The sequence below is a fragment of the Bos grunniens genome, chromosome 17 (assembly GCF_055505025.1).
Source record: "Bos grunniens cultivar Pamir isolate PY7600 chromosome 17, Bosgru_T2T1.0, whole genome shotgun sequence".
In the NCBI taxonomy this organism is placed as follows: domain Eukaryota; kingdom Metazoa; phylum Chordata; class Mammalia; order Artiodactyla; family Bovidae; genus Bos; species Bos grunniens.
The window spans coordinates 42,358,383-42,381,955 of NC_141181.1; the positions used below are offsets into that span (position 1 = coordinate 42,358,383).

Here is a 23,573-nt window from a genome sequence, read left to right on the forward strand (position 1 = left end):
CCAGAATTTAATGGGCTTTCCAAATGGCACTAGTGGTAAAGAATCTATCTGCCAATGTAGGAGAGGCAAGAGATGCGGGTTAGAGTAGGAAATGGCACCCTACTCCAGTATTTTGGCCTGGAACCTTCCAGGGGCAGAAGAGCCTGACAGGCTACATACCGTCCATAGAGCCACGAGTTGGTCACGACTGAGCATACACATCAGAATTTAAAACATAGACATTTTTCAACTCGGTAACTCCTCTTCTGATATCTACCTTGTGGAAATACATGCATATGTGAGCATAAACATTTAGTGCAATGCTATTTTGCATTAGAAGGGATAAACAGAACTTCCCTGATGGTCCAGTGGCTAAAAGTCTACATTCCCAAAGCAGGGGTCCCGGGTAAATGACTGATCCCTGGTTGGGGAACTAGATTCCAGTTGCTGCAACTAAAGATGCCGTGTGCCACTAAGATCTGGTGCAGTCAAATAAATATTTTTTTTGAAAAAGATAATGTTTTTTTTAAAAAGAAAGCAAAAACAGTAAAAATTTGTGTTTAAAAAGTAGCTCAATTCAGGTACATTCACACTAAAGAATAATAGGAGGCCAAATATAGATGTATGGACATCTGATATGGCCCCAAATAGAAATATCCCCAATAGGTGAAAAATAATAAACTGAAAAACTGTACATATGGTACAATTCCATTGATGTTAAATTGTCCTTTATATTTAAAAAGTAGATAGAGGTTGTAGATGCCTAGAGTAAGGTCTAGATACTCAAAAGACAGTGGTGACCTCTGGGAAGAGAGGAGAGTTTGTAGAAAGAAGGTGATAACACCAGCATTAAGTGCTTACTTTAAATACATCTGTTTTTCTAATGCAACAAGATATTTATGCATTACTTATGCAATTAAAAAATAAACATCACAAAGTAAATTCAATAACAGAGTTAAGAAGGAGGGAGCCTTCAGACTGCTGTAACAGTCTGATGAACATAAAAGGGAAACAAGTTGGGTGGTGTTTGCAGAAATGGAGACCAGGTGGTCGGCGTAAGAGAGAGAAGTTTAGGGCTTGGTACTTGACATCGGGTACCATGTGAGAAAGGAAGGTGGATGGACCTCAGAGGAGTGAAATAGTGAGTTGTTTTTTTTTTTTTTAATCAGAAACAGGAAATAAGAGAAGCCACTGATTTGTAAGGAGAAGATCATTTTTATTTTGGAAAGATCAAATTTGCAACACTGATATCCAGGTAAATACTGCAAGTTTCCTAGAAAGACATAATATTTAAAGTACACAGATCAGAACTACCCTGGGGTTAATTGGCTAAATTTTCAACATAACAATAGAAAGCAACTGTTAGTGGACACTGATTGTACTGCATTATGATCATTGTGTAATGTTCCATTTGTAGTTATATATACACACTTAATCCTGGGATAGCTATTTATATATATTTGGGTAGTAAAATGGATCTTAGGAGGCTGCAATATTATATTACAGAAAGAAATTCATTCACATTATTTTCAAGAAATAAATTCTCACAAAATGAGACTATTTTCCATTGGGTACATATCCCACTTAAAACTGTATAGAAATCAAACTCCCTAATATGAACGAAATTTGCAAGGATAAAGAAAAGAGACTATAAGGAAGTATAATTATTATTAATACAAATGTAAATGGTCTAAGTCTTTTTCAAGACACCTTTTTCCTATCACAGTACCATTACGATACTACTGCCCTGGGTCCTAGCAGGATGTTAAGTCTACCAATAGGGTGACTTGTGGCAATTTTAAAATGATTCAGATGGCTAAGCTTCTGCAACTAGAGGGTGCTGAAAGACCACAGAGGATTAGATACATCTCATTTTGTAAAGATTTAGTAATCAGTGACTCTTTTACAAATTAAAGTCTTCAATAAAATAGCCTTGAAATATAGGTTGCAGTTTGCATAAATTGTATGTAAACACACTTTATTATTGAATTAACCATCCAAGATCTCAGCTGCTACTAAATTCTCCACATAAATATATTTATTTGGCCTCATGTTTATGTTACGTGGATTACTGATAGTCCTAGTATCAGCTATGGAGAAATAAAAGGTACTTTGGCTCTGATATTACTAGGAAATTCAAGTCTTATAGACCAGAAAGTACTTATTTTCAAGTTAGAACAAGATCAAAGCAAGTAAATTTAAGTAGTCCAGACTTTCAGCAAGAAAGAAAATGCAACTAGAGGTGAGGCCTAATGAAGTAATCATTTACTTAATTGTTAAATGTTTTGTAACAAGTCAAACATTATTCAAATAAGAAAAAAGAAAATGAAAAAAATTAATTTTATTTTAAAATATGCTAGCATTTTAATAAAATTAAGAAGCTACAATCTTTTAATGATTTTAATTTAATGATTATGGATTTTTCTTCCTAACTCAAGTTACTTCTAGTAATAAGGTATTTTCTTCTTGGTTTCTTAAAAATGGTATGAAATCACAATATTCATTACTATATTCCAATTTAAAATATTTATGACTCTTTTTAAGGCACAATGATTCTGTATACTCTGTATCAACAAAATAAAATCCATGAAAATATATTTAGGTTTTAAAGTGGACTAAATAGAATTTCTTTTATCAGAAATATTTAATCAATATATCTACTTTCTTATCAGAAACCAGAATTCAGCACGAATGTAGGTAAATCTAGACTTCCCTTTATTCCAAAAATGCTTACTGGATTTTATTGTCTGGCATTGCCAACACGGGCACACTTTAAAATTAGCTGACTTTACAAATTAGGAATCTTTTTGAACTTTATTTCTCCACAGCCCCCACATAATTATAGCTGATATATTTCTACTTATAAAGTTATACCATATGTAATATAATTTTGCTTTATCTGTAATAATACCATCTAAAATTATACAAGAATAAGATGGCTTTCTTTGAAAGTTACAAGGAAGATTTGAAATGCTACATACATTGGAATGCTGATCTTAACAGGGTTCAGCGTGCATACCATTTTATTATCAGAATTATCAGAAGTGTTTGCAATTTACACTAACTGGAGAGAAATGTTTGGATTTTATTTTATGTAGTATGCTTATCCTTCGTTTATTCCTAAAGCAATTATGTTTGCTTTACCTAAGTACATCATGATTAGAGCACAGACGTAACACAATCATGCTGCCATTCCACATGAAGGTGCCATATTTGTGTTACAATCCCATGGCATCCAAAATGCAACATACTGCTATGAAAATGCAAAGATTGTTCACAGATTGGCATTTATGAATGAGGTTGGTCACAATGCAATGGGATTTTACTTCATATGAAAGGAAAGGGTTTATCATAAATATATAGACCAGTAGATAACATTGAAGAATAAGAAGCAGAAAGGAAACAAGGCTCTCGCGTAAAGGTCGATTCTCTTTGCTGCTGTCGGAATAACGGGTTTGGCAGGAGGTGGCTTCTTGTTGTTCTTGGCCTGAGACTTCCCAAGTCCGTTGTTGACCTCAATGGGTTTTCCATAGCAGTCATAATTGGACAATTCAAAATCTCTCGGTAAGCTTCCCACAATGCTGAAGTCGTTAGATCTCAGATCAGACTTGGACGTACAAACCTTTTTGCATCTAGTCTCCCCAACCTGAGAATAACAATTAAAGACAGAGGGTATTGAGAATTTTTCTACGTATAAAGAATCTGGCAAAACCAATACAATATTGTAAAGTTAAAAAATAAAATAAAATAATAAAAAAAGAAAAAAAAAGAAGTTAATATCCAACACATGTAACAGGTCATACAATTCAATATCAAAAAAATAAACAACCTGATTAAAGATCGGCCATAAGAACTAAAAAAAAAAATCGGTGGTTTATTCAGTTGGCTAGTGTCTCATTTAATCCACTAACAGAAATAATAGTCCACTGATTAAACCACATAATTACCTGAACATTTATGGTTCTAAAATGTTGCCTATCCATGTAACAAGGCTTAAGTCGTGGGCATAAACTTTCAGGAGGTTGTTTTATGTTAAGGGATCACGGTACCTATCATCATTTATCTTAGGTGCTCCCAGGCTTGTGAGATTTCTCAGCTGAAAGACTGATTAATAATAAAAATCCAGCATTGAACTATGACACATATCATATTAGTAGACTATACAGAATACAAACATCTTCTGGTGCTTCTAACCTTTGACTTTCCTAGGGATTCTACTTCCAAATTGAGTGGTTTTTAAATGACTGAAGCATGTATCTCTTCAGTGAGACAGACTGTATTTATAAACCACACTCACAAATATCTAAAAATGGTCACAATGATCATAAATCAAAGACTGATGAATGAAAGGCATTCATCACTTGTTGACTAAAGATAAAATAGCTAGAGAATCCAAAGAAATCGTGTATATTTCAACCAGATCATATCCTACAGAAAATATTCAGCTGATCATCTCTGAATTTCTAAATTTGACTTGATTTCCTATAATATATAAAATCATTATTTCACAATGAACTCTCTCTGGCCATCAGAAAAGTTCCTGGAAAAGACAGATGTATAGTGCTGACCAGCGATGTAAGGAGTGCCTCCACTGCTTAATCTTCCACTGTTCTTACTTCCAACCTTTGTGGTTTACCTTTGGAGTCTTCACTAAAATATTCACTGCTGCTGCTGCTGCTGTCACTTCAGTCGTGTCCGACTCTGTGCGACCCCAGAGACGGCAGCCCACCAGGCTGCCCCGTCCCTGGGATTCTCCAGGCAAGAACACTGGAGTGGGTTGCCATTTCCTTCTCCAATGCATGAAAGTGGAAAGTGAAAGTGAAGTCGCTCAGTCGTGTCCGACTCTTAGCGACCCCATGGACTGCAGCCCACCCGGCTCCTCCGTCTATGGGATTTTCCAGGCAAGAGTACTTGTTACCATAACTCTCAGTATACTAGAGTTACACTAGTTTTTGCCTTATTATTATAATACATTGAGTAATTTTTTGAATTCTATTTACTAGATTATGCCTGGGTAAAAATGATGCTCAATGTAAGACATAAAACAAATGATTCTCCAGCAGTCTTCCAGGTACCAGGACACTGTCCTTTATCTGAACAGACACCGAGGCATGTTTTCTGGGCAAAGTCAAGTGGCACTTTTTAGAGGTGGATAGCAAAGACAACCAACATACACTGAGTGAAAAAACAAGTGAAAATGTGTTTACACATCATCCTGGCTTGATGCATTTAAGTTATTTCTATATTTTCAATCTTGAACAAGCACTAGTAATGCTTTTTGAAGCTGGTTTACAAATGTTGGCTTTACCATTATATCATTATACTACATAGATATTTTTACACTCCTGTCGGATAAGAACTTTTGAAAAAGAAGTTTAGGTAAACAAATAGTTTAGGTAATATAATAGTACAAAAGCATTCAAGAAGTAGACTTCCCTGGTGGTCCAGTGGTTATGAATCTTCCAATGCAGGGAACATGGGTTCGACTGCTGGTTGGGGAGCTAAGATCTCACATACTGCACAGAACTAAGCCTGTACATCCACAACTACAGAGCACACGAGACTCAACTAGAGAAGCCCGCGTACCACAGCAGAAGATGCCACGTGTCTCAACTAAGACCCAGTGCAACCAAATAAACAAATAATAAACAGAGAGCATACAAGAAACTGTTAATAAGTAGGAATGGGATTGAGGCTCTGGAAGTTCATCCTTCTTGAACGTCTTATATGTTTAAAAAAATGGAAATCATCAATATATTAAAATATTTAGAAAATGTCTGTTTATCTCCATCCTGGTTTGACTGGACTTTGAGCTAAAGGAAGCAAACCTGAGAAAAGGGGATTCCTGATCCCCATTTTTTTAATGTGTATTTCCAGTCACCCCAGTGTGAGAGCCCAGTGGGGCTTAAAGCGGAATTATGTCTTGATGGAGTCACCACTGATCCAGAGTCTGATCCAAATCAATTTTACACAGCATCTAGGAAAATGTCTGGAGAAAATAAGGACTCATCAATATAATGAAACAGAACAAAGCTAGCAACTAGAATCGAAGTAATTTAAATGCAACTTTGGGGAATCATTCATATATATGCATGAATACATATATTTAAAATTTACTTCCATGTGTTCTATTTAAATTCCCCAATTTGAAATCTTAAAAGGTCTCTTTCAGCAAGCAGCCCATCATCATCACACACACACCACACACACGTTTCCACTCACACACCTTCCCAGTAAGTGTCACAAACAGAAGACACAACTTGAAGCTCCAGTTTTTCAGTGTTGTTTGAAGGATGTGTAAGCGAACTGTATAAAGACTGAATCACAACCTGCACTGGAACAGAAATGGGAAGAGCCTCTACGTAACAAACCTTTGCATTATTCTCACTCTCAGAGCAGCCTGCTGTGGGTACTTAAGACTCTTCCTCCCTTCAGAGTCCTCCACTCCAAAAGCACTAATCATGCTTTGGAATCCACATATCAAAGCAAAGGAGGACTTAAGCTTCTGACAGTAACTCAGGAAGCATGATTCTTATCAGTTTCTTTTTTTTACTTTTTCACAAAGAAGGCTGTACATATTTACTACAGAAATGCATTTACTCTGAATAATTCATGACATCACGAATGGTTTCATTACCTGTAAGTAACCAGACAAGTAGCCAAATTTATATGATACTATAATCTAAGTAATACATTTAAACACCTCAAAGTTTCTAGTTTTTTAACATAAATTTATTCTTATTAATAGATTCTGCCAGCAATGTTAGTCATTATAAAATTGTATTAATATCTATACAGTTTATTAAAAATGTAGACAATGCATGTTATATTTATTCTGAAAGATTGTTTAAATATAGTAAATACCTAAAAGAAGAATAACTTCAATGTTAAAGTGATAACATGAAAACCACCCCCAAAAGCTTCAGTTTGGTTATACTAAATGTTTAATCATTTAATTTATTAAACCCTCTTCTATAACTGTATTTGCAGATTTTGATATTTGAAATGAGGGGTGTGAGTATGTGTGTGTGTGTTGGTGGAGAGAACATCTACAATGGAAGTAATTTTCAATGATGTGACAGAATTGAATAAGGGATAAAATTAGGTTCACTACCACTCATAATTCTTTACCTAGTTAACTGGTCTCATCAAACACTTTATACAAACAAAACTTTCTTCAGTTATCACTCTGTACGTCAATATCAAATCAAATCTTTACACGAGTACAAAGATAAAATAAATACTATTTTGTACTTTTCAGGATGGGGAACACATGTATACCCTTGGCAGATTCATTTTGATATTTGGCAAAACTAATACAATTATGTAAAGTTTAAAAATAAAATAAAATTAAGATCAAAAAAATACTATTTAATAAATACAAATAAATATTATTTAGTAAATACTATTTAATAAATATTTACAAAATAAATACTATTTTAAGCATCATAATATTATATGCATAGGGACTAAATGAACTACTTAAAGTAAGACAGTAACCCTACTTAACACATTCTTAAAGGTGATCTTGGTACTATGATTCTCTAATTTATAATTCCCCCATTGCTCCTCTTAGGAACATGTGACTCATTTACTTTCATCCTATAAACTTGTCATTTCTGAAAATTACTGGTAGCAAAAATCAGGTATTAATGCTACAATAATGAGACTGTCGAGGATGAAAAATGATGCACATAAGAACTTCCAAAGGCTTCCAACTGTAGCCTCTAAGATTGTCTTCGTGGTCCTTCCCAGCTTCAATCTTCACACATGCAAAAGCGAATCACAGTAAACAATGTTGTTTTTTTTTTTTAATTTTAGGGAGACGTTGGCTGGAACAAAAAATAAATTCTTTTTCTCTTTTTATCAATGACAATATTTCTTGGCCAGAAGACTTAGGTGTGATTTCATGGTGATAAAGGTATCCTCTACAGATGATAAAGATGCTCAGAAGGGAATAATTCCTATATATTTTACTGTATTTAAATCAATTCTTATTGTAAAATATATATAATTTTCATTAAGAAATAGAAATCATATTCATGCTACATGAAATGCAGCTCTGACTCATCTGGTGGATACTAGTACCGGTTTAGTCACTAAGTCATGTCTGACTCTTGCGAACCCATGGACTGTAGCCTGCCAAGCTCCTCTGTCCATGGGATTCTCCAGGCGAGAATACTGGAGTGGGTTGCCATTTCCTTCTCCAGAGGATCTTCCCGACCCAGCAATCAAACCTCAGTTTCCATGCATTGCCGGTAGATTCTTTACTGACTGACCCATGAAGGAAGACTATGAAGGATACTAGGGGTTGGAAATAGGTTCATGTGAACAGCAATAGGTCCTCAACTGTTTTGATTGAATAAAAGTAGAAATACATGAATGAAACAAATCAATAAACAAAATATTAGGATTTGTGGAGGAAGTACCAGATTTGGGGAAGGGAGAAACCCAAACAACTATATATGCCTGATGGCAAGTGATTTTAAAAATCAGTATCAAAATACTTCTACAATTCAAATTTCACTGTGTTTTCATTAATCACCATTGTTATTCTGTCTGAAAATAAGTGATACATTCCCTGATTGACGTTATTGAGCAAAAATTTGTATTTTGAAAAGCGAAATATACTAGAACAAAGTATTCTGAAACTAAAGTCATAATTATATTTTACATCAGCAAATTCAATAAATTAAAAGGGCAATGGTTTTGAAATTTCCTTTTTCATATTTTCTTTCATGTGTCAATGTATAACAGTCTTCTGAATTTGTCAGTCTTACACATTTGCTGTAAGTTGGATGTGCCTATTAAAGTTGAGTTATTTTTGGACTCATTTTCATTTTGAAGCTTGTCTCAGGATACAAATTGCACACAGGTTCCTGTGCATCTTGGAAATTTCATTTTGTAAGAAATAAGAGTACTTAAATTGATTTCTGGAGATGAAAAGTGAAAGTCACTCAGTCGTGTCTGACTCTTTGCAACGTCCAGGCCAGAATACTGGAGTGGGTAGCCTTTTCTTTCTCCAGGAGATCTTCTCAACCCAGGGATCAAACCCAGGGATCTCTCGCATTGCAGGTGAACTCTTTACCAGCTGAGTCATCAAGAAAGCCCAAGAATACTGGAGCGGGTAGCCTATCCCTTCTCCAGCAGATCTTCCTGACTGGGGTCAAACTGGGGTCTCCTGCACAGCATGTGGATTCTTTACCAGCTGAGCTACCAGAAAAATCCTGGAGATGAAAACCTCTGGTCAACTTTTCAACTCTAAAGCATTATTCTATGACTTTAGTATCAAAATGTTCTAGTAGTTTCAGAATCCAGGCATGTATGCTATTACTAGTTGCTAAAAACATAGAGAATAAAAAGATAAGAGTTTTCAAATATGTTGATTTATTTAAATGCGTGTTTATTTAAATTATTTAAATATGTTGTTTTATTCATTGGGTAGTTATTTTAAAGCTTGAAAGCCAAATTTAGGATAATTCAGTCTAATATCCTGGATCCTACTTATCTTTTATATCTATGTTCACAGATCATGCTGGCATGTTCTCTATTACTCTGAAAATCTGAGTGTAAAGAATCTGTTTCCACCAAGACACTGGTTCATGGAATTAAGACCTAAGATTCTGCTGGCATGTCAGTAAACAAAGAATATTGCAGTCATGAACCAATCGCATAACAGCCACCACCCTCCTCTCCAGTGAGCCCTGAGGGAACCCAGGACGGAAACAGGATGCCCCTCATTTGGCAGTCAGTCCTGAAGCTGCCCCCAATGTTGCATCTGAAGGAGACTCAGGATGAGAAAACACAGGGTCCTGGCCCAGACAGCCAAGGTGCACATCAGAGAAATGACTTCACTAAGCACAGACTCTCGCATCTTCCCTTACAGAGAAAAGAGCTAAATTCATTAACTTGAGAAGTCTGGTTTTCAATCTGTTAAAAGAGTAACAATAACCTTTTGTTCCAACTACCTAGTCTTTGTTGTAAAGACTCTTGTGCAACCTGGCTCCCCTCTTCCTCTTTGGAGCAGTTCTCTCAGCGTTCTCTGAGATGAAGTCTCCCAGGCCATCAGCCAACCATATGTTGCCCACAAGAAACTCACTTCACATAGAATGATATAGACATGATGCATGGAAAAGGATGGAAAGAGATATGTTAAAGACACGATTTCATTAAGGCTATGATAACTCCACATTAATGGATATTTTATACTTATTCTTCATGAAGAGGAATAGGGTATAAAGAGCTCTAGGGCCTGAGGAACCTCCCTACAAGGTAGCAATGAAGAATTTGCAAGCAGACTTGACTGAAGGCTTAGAAAATGAGTTGATGACTTAACAGAAAAACAAACAAAAAAGAGCTTCAGGCAGAACCACCTTAGAATAGTTTAGTGGCCTCTGTATCTAAAAGTGTGTTAACACTCTAGGGTTCAGTGGTGGTGGTGGTGGTGAGCAAATGGACATGGTCTGGGGTCAGGGTAGGCAGGAGGGCAAGGTTTCCCAGAGGCAGAATGGTCTGGACCTGTTAGTCTCTTGCAGAACTTCCCATGCTAAGTTCCATGGAACTGGTCCCCTAGATAAGGGTCTTCTCAACTTGAGGATATCAAGTAGGCATAATGGGATAAGTGGACAGGTGTCCTTAACCCATGACATTGCCTGTGGCTAAAGGACTTATCATTACCTGAATCTGGAGGCACTGTTCACTATTCTTAGCCCGATCACCAAGCAACAAGGCAAGGTTATGGTTTTCCAGTTCTTCTCCAGCTACTCACCCTGCACTGGACATATACCAAACCATGGGCATAGTTTCCCTTTGGGCCAGGCACCCAATAAAGAAGTAGCCTGCCTGACATGTGCTTTGTGAAGCACATTGATGCGAAGCAACTTGATGCGAAAGAGGTGGGAGATTGAATCAAGAACATGGGCTCCCTATGTCCCCTGGCCATTCGTGAAGGATTGCCACATGAGAAACAGTAGGAAGGTCTGGAGTTTGGGCAAGACCTCCACATTTGATAGTGAACATCATACTGAAGGAATTTAAGCATCCTTGAATTCCACGGAAGTCATCTAGCAATTTGATGGTTGATTTGCTAAGTGTTCTATTCTTTTCCAAAAAGTAGATTGAGCTTAATTCTTTCTCATCTGTGAGCAAGAAATGAGTGTGAATCAATTCTACCAAACCTTTACACCCACAGAACGCATTTCACTGGCCGACGTCAGACGTCATCCTTACCTGCAAGGTGCTGATGTGAACAGGTGTGCTTGCGCCATTCACAGTGTTCTTTTTAGCCACGTTTCCCCCCTTCCCAACTGCTTGCTCAGCCTTGGCAATTCTGGCTTTTTCTGCTTCAACTCGCTTGGGGTTATTGAGCATCACCTGGACGACTGCGTACTCCACCAGGGACGCAAAGCCAAAGAGGAGACATGCGATGAGCCACACGTCCAGCGCCTTCACATAAGACACCTTGGGAAGTTCTGCAGCCAGGGTTGTACACTCAGAGGCCAAACTCAGTACCGAGAAGATTCCTGCAGGACAGAGACCAGAATTCAAGATGCTTCTTGTTGCTGCTGCTGCTGCTAAGTCGCTTCAGTTGTGTCTGACTCTCTGCGACCCCATAGATGGCAGCCCACCAGGCACCTCTGTCCCTGGGATTCGCCAGGCAAGAATACTGGAGTGGGTTGCCATTTCCTTCTCCAATGCATGCATGTATGCTAAGTCACTTCAGTTGTGTCTGACTCTGTGCGACTCCACGGACAGCAGCCCATCAGGCTCTTCTGTCCACAGGATTCTCCAGGCGAAAATACTGGAGTGGGTTGCCATTTCCTTCTAGGGCTGGAGTAAGATGCTTCTTACTCCCATGAAATGTTCTACAATCACTGTTCTTTGATGAAATCTGTCTCCAGTAACTGGAGAAGGAAATGGCAACCCACTCTGGTATTCTTGCCTGGGAAATCCCATGGACGGAGAAGCCTGGTGGGCTACAATCCATTCAAGTCACAAGAGTCAGACACGACTTAGAGACTAAACCACCACCACCTCTCTAGTAACCCATTATCACTCAAGTTCCTTTAAAGCATAAAGAGTAGAAGAAATACTATGTATATAATTTTTATGAAGGAATTATTTAATGTGCGTGAGGATGCATGTAAACACCTAACATTTTTTAAAAATAAATATAAATGTAAACCACGGTATAAAAACCACCATTTGGATCTTATCTAAATATTAAAGATATCTAAAACTATTCCATAGTATCTCTAAGGAAGCCACAGAGCTCTCTGATTAGAGAAGTTATTTCACTTCTTAGCTTTACTCTAAACATTTATAGAGCTGAGTTTTGCTCCCTGAACTACTAAGTCAGAAAAAGAATAGAACATATAAAGCAATTTTCTGATAAGGTTCAAAATTTTTAAAAATCTAATAGAAAAGACAAAGCAAAGAACATCCTGGATTATTTCAGGGAAAATAAATGATTCTAGTTTTTTAAGGAAAGAATGAAATCTTGTTATATGTTTTATTAACCTTTATGGGATGCTAACTAGTTGTGTATCAATTTAAGTCAAATATGTGTAAAATTCCAAAGGAGAATAGCAATAATTCATCTCCCTCCTTCTCTCCCCTCCTGCCACACTCCTAAACTTTCCCTGGGTCTTCCTTCCTCAGTATTTTCAGAAGAGGGGCTGGGAAGCCTGACTTGTTGGGACCATCACCACCACATACTGGGCTGGAGCCTCAGGTGAGGTCAAGGAAGCCTCACTCTAAGTCAAGCAGGAGCAGGTTTGCCCCGGCTCTTGAGAGTGAATTTCAATTATGGGGCTATGTGCACCTTTTTCTTCCTAGATGTGACCACTTCTGAGAGCTAGTGAATATATTACCCTAATGATGAAAGATGTACTTGGCTGTCTTTGCTCTTGCACTGGGAATACAGTAAGTACTATACTAGTATCAATAATCAGCTAAAACATTGAAAAATATATATTCCATCAGTTTCATCATTTCAGAGGCTTCTGAAAGGTGTAGAGATTTTTTATTTTTGTTTGTAAATACTGAAGAGCTAAGAGACTCTCCCAGAAAGAGATACTTTTTGTAAAATATAACTTCTGCAGATAGAAATAATATTAAGTATATATATATGTGTATGTATATATATATATACTTGTATATAACAATATTTGGAGAAGGCAATGGCACCCCACTCCAGTACTCTTGCCTGGAAACTCCCATGGATGGAGGAGCCTGGTGGGCTGCAGTCCATGGGGTCTGGAAAGTCAGACACGACTGAGCAACTTCTCTTTCACTTTATACTTTCATGCATTGGAGAAGGAAATGGCAACCCACTCCAGTGTTCTTGCCTGGAGAATCCCAGGGACAGGGGAGCCTGGTGGCTGCTGTCTGTGGGGTCACCCGCACAGAGTTGGACACGACTGAAGAGACTTAGCAGCAACAGCAGCATACAACAATATTACATATATACATGTATATAATAATATTACATATATATTTAGGCTTGCTAAACATCTCATTTACTATTATAGTAACTATCCTTCATCCTGATGAAAACTAATTATGTAATAGCATTATATTTTAAAAGTTAACATAGGTTTTAATGTTTTCTAACCTGGAAGTGAAAAGTAGCATAAAAACCCAAGATCTTCTCAATCACTGCCATAACCTCAGTTAATTATAGTTATGGGCACTCAATTGGTAAGTCATTTTTCCAAAACATTTTTTCTTAATTTTTAATCAAATGTTATGTCAACCTAAGCAAAAAGGGGCCTTGAGATAGACTATACTGACCGTTCTCTGTTTTCATGGCATTCCATTCTCATCAATAACAGAATGTATCACATTGTAGCAAATTTAGTAGCATACCTGAGCCTTTGTCTTGACATGTTAGCAACCTTATGAACGAAATGGACAATAGTGCCAGATTATAGAAGGTCTTAAAAGTCCTAAGGTGAACCTCTAATTGTATTTGGTAGAGAAATGATATTATCAAAAGAATGTTTCAGTAATGTCCCTCCAGTAGGGATATACAAATAGACTAAGAAAGAGAAAATAGGATATTCAGAAACAAAGAATAACAAAATGAATGATAGGATTGATGTAGAAAGAGGGATTCTGGAGGAGCACTTTTTAAAACTTGGTTACCGATTAAGAAAGAAGGTAGACTGAAACAAACTTCTGGACAGAACGACTGGGGAAACATGAAATACATAATAGGAATAGGAGGCTATAGAAAAGATGTGACTTTGAAAGGAAAATACCTAGTTAGGTCAAATCAGGGTCTAGAAACAAAAACTGGGAACTTGTTAAAGGACAAACTGGTCAGTCAGTATCATTTAGGGGCGTCATGGTGAAAAGGGGAGGGACTCTGAGGCAGGGATGCTCAGGCGTCAGAAAAGGGGGATCAAAGAAGCAGAGAGGAATTAGGAGGGATAGGATATTAATGGACATTTGGGAGGTATTTAAAGTCCCAGGTGTTAAGTTAATAAAACCCATAATGGCCAATTCCACTAAGATTTGTATCGTTTTGAAGAAGCAGGAATGGAAATGGAGATGAACTGAGGGACATGACTGTGAACCTTGTCTACAGGAAACCATTAAAATAGGAAACGTCCATATGCTCTTTCATCCTAAGATAAGAAATTTGAGAAAATAATATTTCTCTAGACAATTCAGTATTTTCTTAAGACAGCTGTCAGATGGGATTACTTCATTTCTAACTAACCCATAGTGAAATTTTGCCTGAATTTTACTATATTATGAACCAATAAAAAGAAATGTGAAGCCCATCATTCATACAAATGTGGATTTTTATAATTTCAATATTGTATTCTTAATAAAATATCCTTATTTAATGGAGCACCTCTCTAATAAATGTCAGGACTTCTTGGTTTAATATTTCTAAAAACGTTTAAAATATATAGTCCTTATTTGTCATTTGTTAATTTTCTCTCCCTAGTGCAAAAACAAATCAAGTCTAGATTTCAAATCAGGGAATATGCCATAAAATTTTTATCAATTCTGATAAATAGATGTGGAGGTCTACATATATTAAATGTTATGGCTGACAAATAATATAAATTAAAGCAATAATAAATTACATAAAGAACTGACCTGGACAAAAACATTTATAAAGAATTCAGAGGGAAGAGAAAGTTGTTTAGCTCATCAGTATAAAGAAAATACTTTATAGTGATAAAATCCTTACAGGACCACTATGTATAGTGAACTCTGATTGACTGTGGGATGTCCAGAGAGTTTTCATTTAGCCAATCTCAGAGGAAGCATCTGTAGAATGATTCTTAAATAGCACATATGCTAGGAACTTCCCTGGTGGCTCAGACGATAAAGCGTCTGCCTGCAATGCAGGGGACTTGGGTTCAATCCCTGGGTCAGGAAGATCCCCTGGAGAAGGAAATGGCAACCCACTCCAGTACTCTTGCCTGGAAAATCCCACAGATGGAGAAGCCTGGTAGGCTACAGATGGAGGAGTCTGGTAGGCTACTGTCCATGGGGTCGCAAAGAGTCAGACACGACTGACCGACTTGACTTCACTTCACTTCACTTCATGCTAGGAATGCACTGAATTAAAGAGGAATACCTGTGGTGGATTCATGTTGATGTATGGCAAAACCAATACATTATTGTAAAGTAATTAACCTCCAATTAAAATAAATAAATTTATATTAAAAAAAAAACCAAAAAGCAAAAAAAAAATGAAGAGGAATACCAAAGCTAGAAGACTAAAAAAGGAAAAGAAGAAAAAAAGGGAAAAAAAGTGTGAAGAATGGAAAGGAAAAGAAAGGGGGTTCTATTCACAACAAACAGAACCAACAGAGTGAGTTTGGAGAAACTGTGCGTAGCAGCTACTATCTAAACCTAAAATCTTTTTTATCCCACACTGAGATGAATTACAGTACTCTCTAAATTCCTATATATGTAGTTGTTATTAATAACATGAAAATTCATTTAGAAATACTGCAAAATTATTATATCAGCATGTTATCATTTCACATCATTCTAACCAAAGGACAATTAAAAGCAAAACTACAGTTGCTACCATGTGCAAATCCAAAAATAGTTTTGAAATTTTTGAAGGAGATTCTTACAATCAAAAAGATCTTGAATCATGCTCCAGATGATAATAAAGGCTATAAGAAAAAAGAAAGGTACTATAAGAAGAAAGAAAGAAAGAAAGACAGGTGGCCTGCTGCTGCTGCTGCTAAGTCGCTTCAGTCGTGTCCGACTCTGTGCGACCCCACAGACGGCCGCCAACCAGGCTCACCCATCCCTGGGATTCTCCAGGCAAGAACACTGGAGTGGGTTGCCACTTCCTTCTCCAATACGTGGCCTACTAGAGATCTGAATTGTGACCTGAGTTACTCATCTTTTTACATTTATGATTGAAAATTATTTGTTTTAAAAAATCCTTTTTTAGCAGCAACAAAAGCATTTTATGTATCAGGAAAAAAAAATGTTACAGCTTACTTAGAGTAAGAAGTAGAAGACATTCCTGCCACAATCACTTTTATAGTTAAAGAAATAGCTGAAGACAAAGCCTACCTAAAATGCACAGAGGAAGCTCTGATTTTTGTTAACAGTGAAGAATGTAAATCAAAAAAAGACAGGAAGAAAAATAAAACTAGAATACAAACCAATCCTTTTTTTAAAAAAGCAAAATGAATCTAGGGTAAATGATACATGTTTTTCTCCTAAATTTTTAAAAAATAATATGAGCCATCCTAGGAAAAGATTGGAAAATTGATTTTGTAATCTTTTGAAACAATGTAGGGAAAAAAGAGAGAAAGGAAATATACACTGGGTCAAAATAGCCATATTGACAGAATATCCTGAAATTTAATTTAAGTCAGTAACATGATTTCATTTTTCTTTTTGGGTAAAATTAGAAATATGTGTGAGTCTAATATCAGAGCTTCAAAATACCTGAAGCATAATTCCATAATTAGAGTTGGAGATTTTAACCATACCCTCATCAATAACTATGACTTAGACAAAAGACAGGAAAGATTTTAAAAGTACTATCAACTGACTTGGCTCCATTCATACTTATGAATACTACACCAACAATGACAAAGATGCGCTGCAAGTGTACATGGGATGATGCCAGGAAACATATGCTGGGCTGGGCCATTAAAAAAGGCTCAATAACATAGAAGTATTGAAATCATAAACTTTGTTCCCTGATAAGATTAAAAACAAATCGTATTCAAGTACTTATGGAAATCCTAAATATTTGGAAACCAAACTACACACATCTAAAAAATCCATGGGCTCAATAAGAAATCATAATGTAAATAAGAAGAAAAATGTTAATGAAACAAGGTAAAAATATATCAACATTTGTGCACTTCAGCTAAAGGAGGCCTTACAAGGAACTTTGTAACTTTAAGGGCTCAAATTAAAAAAGAAGAAAGACCTAAAATGAACGGAGTTTCTACTTCAAGCATCAAGAAAAAGATAAAATAAAATCTATTAGAATCTAAACAAGAGTAGGTATATGTTTCCGTATGGCTGATTCACTTTGCTGTACAGCAGACTCTAACACAACATTATGAATCAACTATGTTCCAATAAAAATTATTACTCCTAACAAATTAATTTAAAAAATAAAAAAATTAAAAATCTAAACTAAGTGAAAAGAAAGAATAAAGAGCTAAAATCAATGAAAAAGAAAAGTAAATAGAAAAAATGAATGAAATCAAAGCTTATGTTTTGAAAATACCAAGAAAATGGATAAGCCTTTAGCTAGAGCAGTAAAAAAAAAAAAAAAAATTGACCAGTTAACAGTATCAGGAATATATAGGATTGAACACATTGCTACAGCTAGACATTAAAAGGAAAATCAATATTATGAACATGTTTGTACCAATAATTTTTCCAATTCATCTATCATCTAGAAATCAATTGGTAAAATTCACCAAATAAAGGGAAACAACATAAACATTTAAACATACACAGAGAAAGCATCTGGCAAAATTCAACAGTCATGATAAGCTCAGTTCAGTTCAGTCACTCAGTCGTGTCTGACTCTTTGCAAGTTGGAATAGAGAGCTGGTATTATAAGCAACAGTGAATGCTTCAACTATTGCTACCCAGGGTTAGGAATAAACATCTCTCACAATTCTATTCAACATTGTACTAGAGGCACCACAAGAAGACACAAAAATTAAGTGTTTGGGGAGTATGTGACAGAGGAGTATATAAAACAAACAAAACAGTATATTACATTGATAAAGCCTTACAAATAGCTGTGAAAAGAAGAGAAGTGAAAAGCAAAGGAGAAAAGGAAAGATATAAGCATCTGAATGCAGAGTTCCAAAGAATAGCAAGGGGAGATAAGAAAGCCTTCCTCAGCGATCAGTGCAAAGAAATAGAGGAAAACAACAGAATGGGAAAGACTAGAGATCTCTTCAAGAAAATTAGAGATACCAAGGGAACATTTCATGCAAAGATGGGCTCGATAAAGGACAGAAATGGTATGGACCTAACAGAAGCAGAAGATATTAAGAAGAGGTGGCAAGAATACACAGAAGAACTGTACAAAAAAGATCTTCATGACCCAGATAATCACGATGGTGTTATCACTAAGCTAAAGCCAGACATCCTGGAATGTGAAGTCAAGTGGGCCTTAGAAAGCATCACTACGAACAAAGCTAGTGGAGGTGATGGATTCCAGTTGAGCTTTCTCAAATCCTGAAAGATGATGCTGTGAAAGTGCTGCACTCAATATGCCAGAAAATTTGGAAAACTCAGCAGTGGCCACAGGACTGGAAAAGGTCAGTTTTCATTCTAATCTCAAAGAAAGGCAATGCCAAAAAATGCTCAAACTACTGCACAACTGCATTTATGTCACACGCTAATAAAGTAATGCTCAAAATTCTCCAAGCCAGGCTTCAGCAATACAGGTACCGTGAACTTCCAGATGTTCAAGCTGGTTTTAGAAAAGGCAGAGGAACCAGAGATCAAGTTGCCAACATCCGCTGGATCATCAAAAAAGCAAGAGAGTTCCAGAAACACATCTATTTCTGCTTTATTGACTATGCCAAAGCCTTTGACCGTGTGGATCACAATAAACTGTGTAAAATTCTGAAAGAGATGGGAATACCAAACCACCTGACCTGCCTCTTGAGAAACCTATATGCAGGTCAGGAAGCAACAGTTAGAACTGGACATGGAACAACAGACTGGTTCCAAACAGGAAAAGGAGTACGTCAAGGCTGTATATTGTCACCCTGCTTATTTAACTTCTATGCAGCGTACATCATGAGAAACGCTGGGCTGGAAGAAGCACAAGCTAGAATCAAGATTTCTGGGAGAAATATCAATAACCTCAGATATGCAGATGACACCACCCTTATGGCAGAAAGTGAAGAGGAACTCTTGATGAAAGTGAAAGAGGAGAGTGAAAAAGTTGGCTTAAAGCTCAACATTCAGAAAACGAAGATCATGACATCTGGTCCCATCACTTCATGGCAAAAAAAAAAAAAGATAGGGAAACAGTGGAAACAGTGTCAGACTTTATTTTTGGGGGCTCCAAAATCACTGCAGATGGTGACTGCAGCCATGAAATTAAAAGACCCTACTCCCTGGAAGGAAAGTTATGACCAACCTAGATAGCATATTCAAAAGCAGAGATATTACTTTGCCAACAAAGGTCCATCTAGTTAAGGCTATGGTTTTTCCAGTGGTCATGATGGATGTGAGAGTTGGACTGTGAAGAAGGCTGAGCACCGAAGAACTGATGCTTTTGAACTGTGGTGTTGGAGAAGACTCTTGAGCGTCCCTTGGACTGCAAGGAGGTCCAACCAGTCCATCCTAAAAGAGATCAGTCCTGGGTATTCATTGGAAGGACTGATGCTAAAGCTGAAACTCCAATACTTTGGCCACCTCATGTGAAGGGTTGACTCATTGGAAAAGACCCATTTCTCCAAAGAAGACATACAGATGGCTAACAAACACATGAAAAGATGCTCAACATCACTCATTATCAGAGAAATGCAAATCAAAACCACTATGAGGTACCATTTCACGCCAGTCAGAATGGCTGCAATCCAAAAGTCTACAAGCAATAAATGTTGGAGAGGGTGTGGAGGAAAGGGAACCCTCTTACACTGTTGGTGGGAATGCAAACTAGTACAGCCACCATGGAGAACAGTGTGGAGATTCCTTAAAAAACTAGAAATAGAACTGCCTTATGATCCAGCAATCCCACTGCTGGGCATACACACTGAGGAAACCAGAAGGGAAAGAGACACGTGTACCCCAATGTTCATCACAGCACTGTTTATAATAGCCTGGACATGGAAGCAACCTAGATGTCCATCAGCAGATGAATGGATAAGAAAGCAGTGGTACATATACACAATGGAATATTACTCAGCCATTAAAAAGAATACATTTGAATCAGTTCTAATAAGGTGGATGAAACTGGAGCCTATTATACAGAGTGAAGTAAGCCAGAAAGAAAAACACCAATACAGTATACTAACGCATATATATGGAATTTAGAAAGATGGTAACAATAACCCTGTATATGAGACAGCAAAAGAGACACTGATGTATAGAATAGTCTTATGGACTCTGTGGGAGAGGGAGAGGGTGGGAAGATTTGGGAGAATGGCATTGAAACATGTATAATATCATGTACGAAACGAGTCGCCAGTCTAGGTTCGATGCACGATACTGGATGCTTGGGGCTTGTGCACTGGGACGACCCAGAGGGATGGTATGGGGAGGGAGGAGGCAGGAGGGTTCAGGATGGGGAACACATGTATACCTGTGGTGGATTCATTTCGATATTTGGCAAAACCAATACAATATTGTAAAGTTTAAAAATAAAATAAAATTAAAAAAAAAAAGGAAAAGACCCTGATGCTGGGAGGGATTGGGGGCAGGAGGAAAAGGGGACGACAGACAATGAGATGGCTGGATGGCATCACTGACTCAATGGATATGAGTCTGAGTGAACTCCGGGAGTTGGTGACGGACAGGGAGGCCTGGCGTGCTGCGATTCACGGGGTCGCAAAGAGTCGGACACGACTGAGTGACTGAACTGAACTGAACTGAAACACTATTTTAGAAAAGTGAAACATACTTTCCCCATAAAATGCAGAAACCTCACTTCTAGGTCTTTATGCAAAAGTAATGAAAACATATACCCACACAGAGGCTTGTACACAATTATTCGTAGCATCATTTGTAATACTCCAAAACTGGAAACAACCCAAATCCTCAACAACTGTTTAATAGGAAAGCATACTATTGAAGTGGAGCAGGACCCTATGGGTTTTGTCCCTTATGTCTTCTGTCTGCCTTCTGTCTGTGGAAAAACTTAAGCCAAAGAATAAGTTTAATCAGAGAAGTGAGAAAATGCAGAAACAAAAGAAAACAAAGGACATCAAATAATAATAGTTTAGTCATTAAGCATCATCAAAAACCTTTGGCTTCCCTAGTGGCTCAGTGGTAAAGAATCCTCCTGCAACACAAGAGACTCAGGAAATGCAGGTTCTATCTCTGAGTTGGGAAGATCCCCTGGAGGAAGAAATGGCAACCCGTTCCAGTACTCTTGCTGGGAAAATCCCATAAACAGAGGAGCCTGGTGGGCTACAGTCCACGTGGTCACAAAGAGTCAGACATGACTAAGCATGTGTGCATGCATGCACAAGAACCTTTAGTTCCTTCTCAAAAGCTGTAGATAATATTCTAAGTCATATCTTGTGAGCCGTCATGTACATACTGAAACCCCCACCAAGTGGAGAAGTTAACTACACGATTACCAGACTGTAGCCATGACATGTGCACTTAGCTTAGTTGTGTCTGACTCTTTGGGACCCCATGGACTGCAGCCTGCCAGCTCCTCTATCCATAGGATTTTCCAGGCAAGCATACTGGAGTGGGTAGCCATTTCCTTCTCCAGGGAATCTTCCTGACCCAGGGATCGAACCCAGGTCTCTTGCAATGCAGGTGGATTCTTTACCGTCGGGGAACGGTATAGGGAAGGGAAGCCCTTCCATGGGGAAGCCCAGCCATGACATACACTGCCAACATACTGACCGATCCCACTTTAAATTTATGATCATTGACGTCAAGAGGTCCAGGATCCTACCAGGTAGTCAGGATGTATTTCCTCTGTTCCTTTACTACTTTGTCTCTCCCTTCAATCCTGCAACACTCTCTCCCACCACACCTGCAACTCATGATCTTTCTTACTACTTTATTAAAAAATCAAACTCAATGACAAGCCCCACGACCACATTTGTCCACGTTCTCTGTCTATGCCCACTTGCCCTGCCTTCTCTCCTGACCCTACAGACCAGGGTCAGTCATCTCAATGCACAGGGCAAATGTAACTCACCACCTATTTCTATAAATCAAGTCTTATTGGGATACATTCTCATTTCTTCAGCTATGTATTTTCTAAGGCTGCTTTAGCACTATGATAGAAGATTTGGGGATCTCAACAGAAACCTAAAATGTTTACTCTCTAGTCTGTTACGGAAAGAGTTTGCTGACCCCAAGGAAAAATTGACTTTAGCAAAGTCCAGTCTCTCCCTTGCCTACCACTCATGTTCCCTCACTACTGCTGCATTTCTTCCATTGCTAATTTTTTCCTTTCCTACTGATTATTTTCCACCAAAAATAACCATGCGCTGACAGTCTGCCTTAAAAAAAACAAAACCAGAAACCTTCTTGACTCCCATTCCCACCCCTACCATTTACCTATCCTCTTTTACTTTTGGCACCTAACAGTGTCCAACGAGTTGTTCACACTGCCCATCTCCAGGTCCCCCTCCTAGGCACTCCTGAAGTCACTCCCACCAGGCTTTCTCCTTCTCCTCACTCCATGGACACTCTTTGTCCTGCACGCCAGCAACTCCCCAGGCTGCTAAAGCCAAGGGTAATCTTTAGCCCTGGCCTTGACCTACGGGCACTGACTGGTCACTCTCCTTCCCTGAAAACACATAATTATCCACTTGGCAGGATTCTAGGAAACCACATCACATGGGTTGTTCCTCATCTTCTCAATCTCAAGGATTTAGCCCTGAGACTCCGCTATCTCCATTCCACTCACCCCTCTAAATACCATCTAAATCCTGAGAAATCTCAAACTCAGATCTCCAATTTTGTTTTCTCCAAGACCTGCTATCTCCACCTAACAGATATCTCAAACTCAGTGCATCCAGAACCTTCCCACATTCTCAAAACTACTCTACCTGAAGCTTTACTCACCTCTGTTAATGGCAATTTCACCTCTTAAGTTTATTCTACTTTCTTAAATCCCACATGCAACACATCTACAAATCTCTCTCTACCACATCCATCATCTAATATTCATAAGTACCTCCACTAACACTCCCTGGTTCACACCAGTGATTATTTCAGGCTTCCTACCTGCTTTCCTTGCTTCTATTTTTGCCGCCTTTGCTGCCTTTCAGCCTATTCTAAACAAAGAAGTAAAGAGAAACAGTTAAAATTTCAATCAGATCGACTCAAAAGCTCTCAGGGCCTTCACATTTCACTCTGAATAAAAGCCAAAGTCACCAGAATTCCTTAAGAAGTGTTCCATAGCC

The 23,573-nt window shown here is 37.7% G+C and overlaps 1 protein-coding gene across 2 annotated transcripts in view; it reads right to left on the reverse strand.

Annotated features, from left to right (window-relative positions):
• Positions 1 to 1,174: 1,174 nt before the first annotated feature.
• Positions 1,175 to 23,573, reverse strand: part of GLRB (glycine receptor beta) — a 91,402-nt gene continuing 69,003 nt past the window's right edge. For both annotated transcript variants that reach the window (XM_086345952.1, XM_086345953.1), the window contains 2 exons: positions 11,209 to 11,501; positions 1,175 to 3,625 (listed from right to left, as the gene is read on the reverse strand). In XM_086345952.1, coding sequence (XP_086202078.1) covers positions 3,329 to 3,625; positions 11,209 to 11,501 — 590 coding nt within the window. In that variant the 3' untranslated portion in view covers positions 1,175 to 3,328. The remainder of the gene's footprint in view (positions 3,626 to 11,208; positions 11,502 to 23,573) is intronic.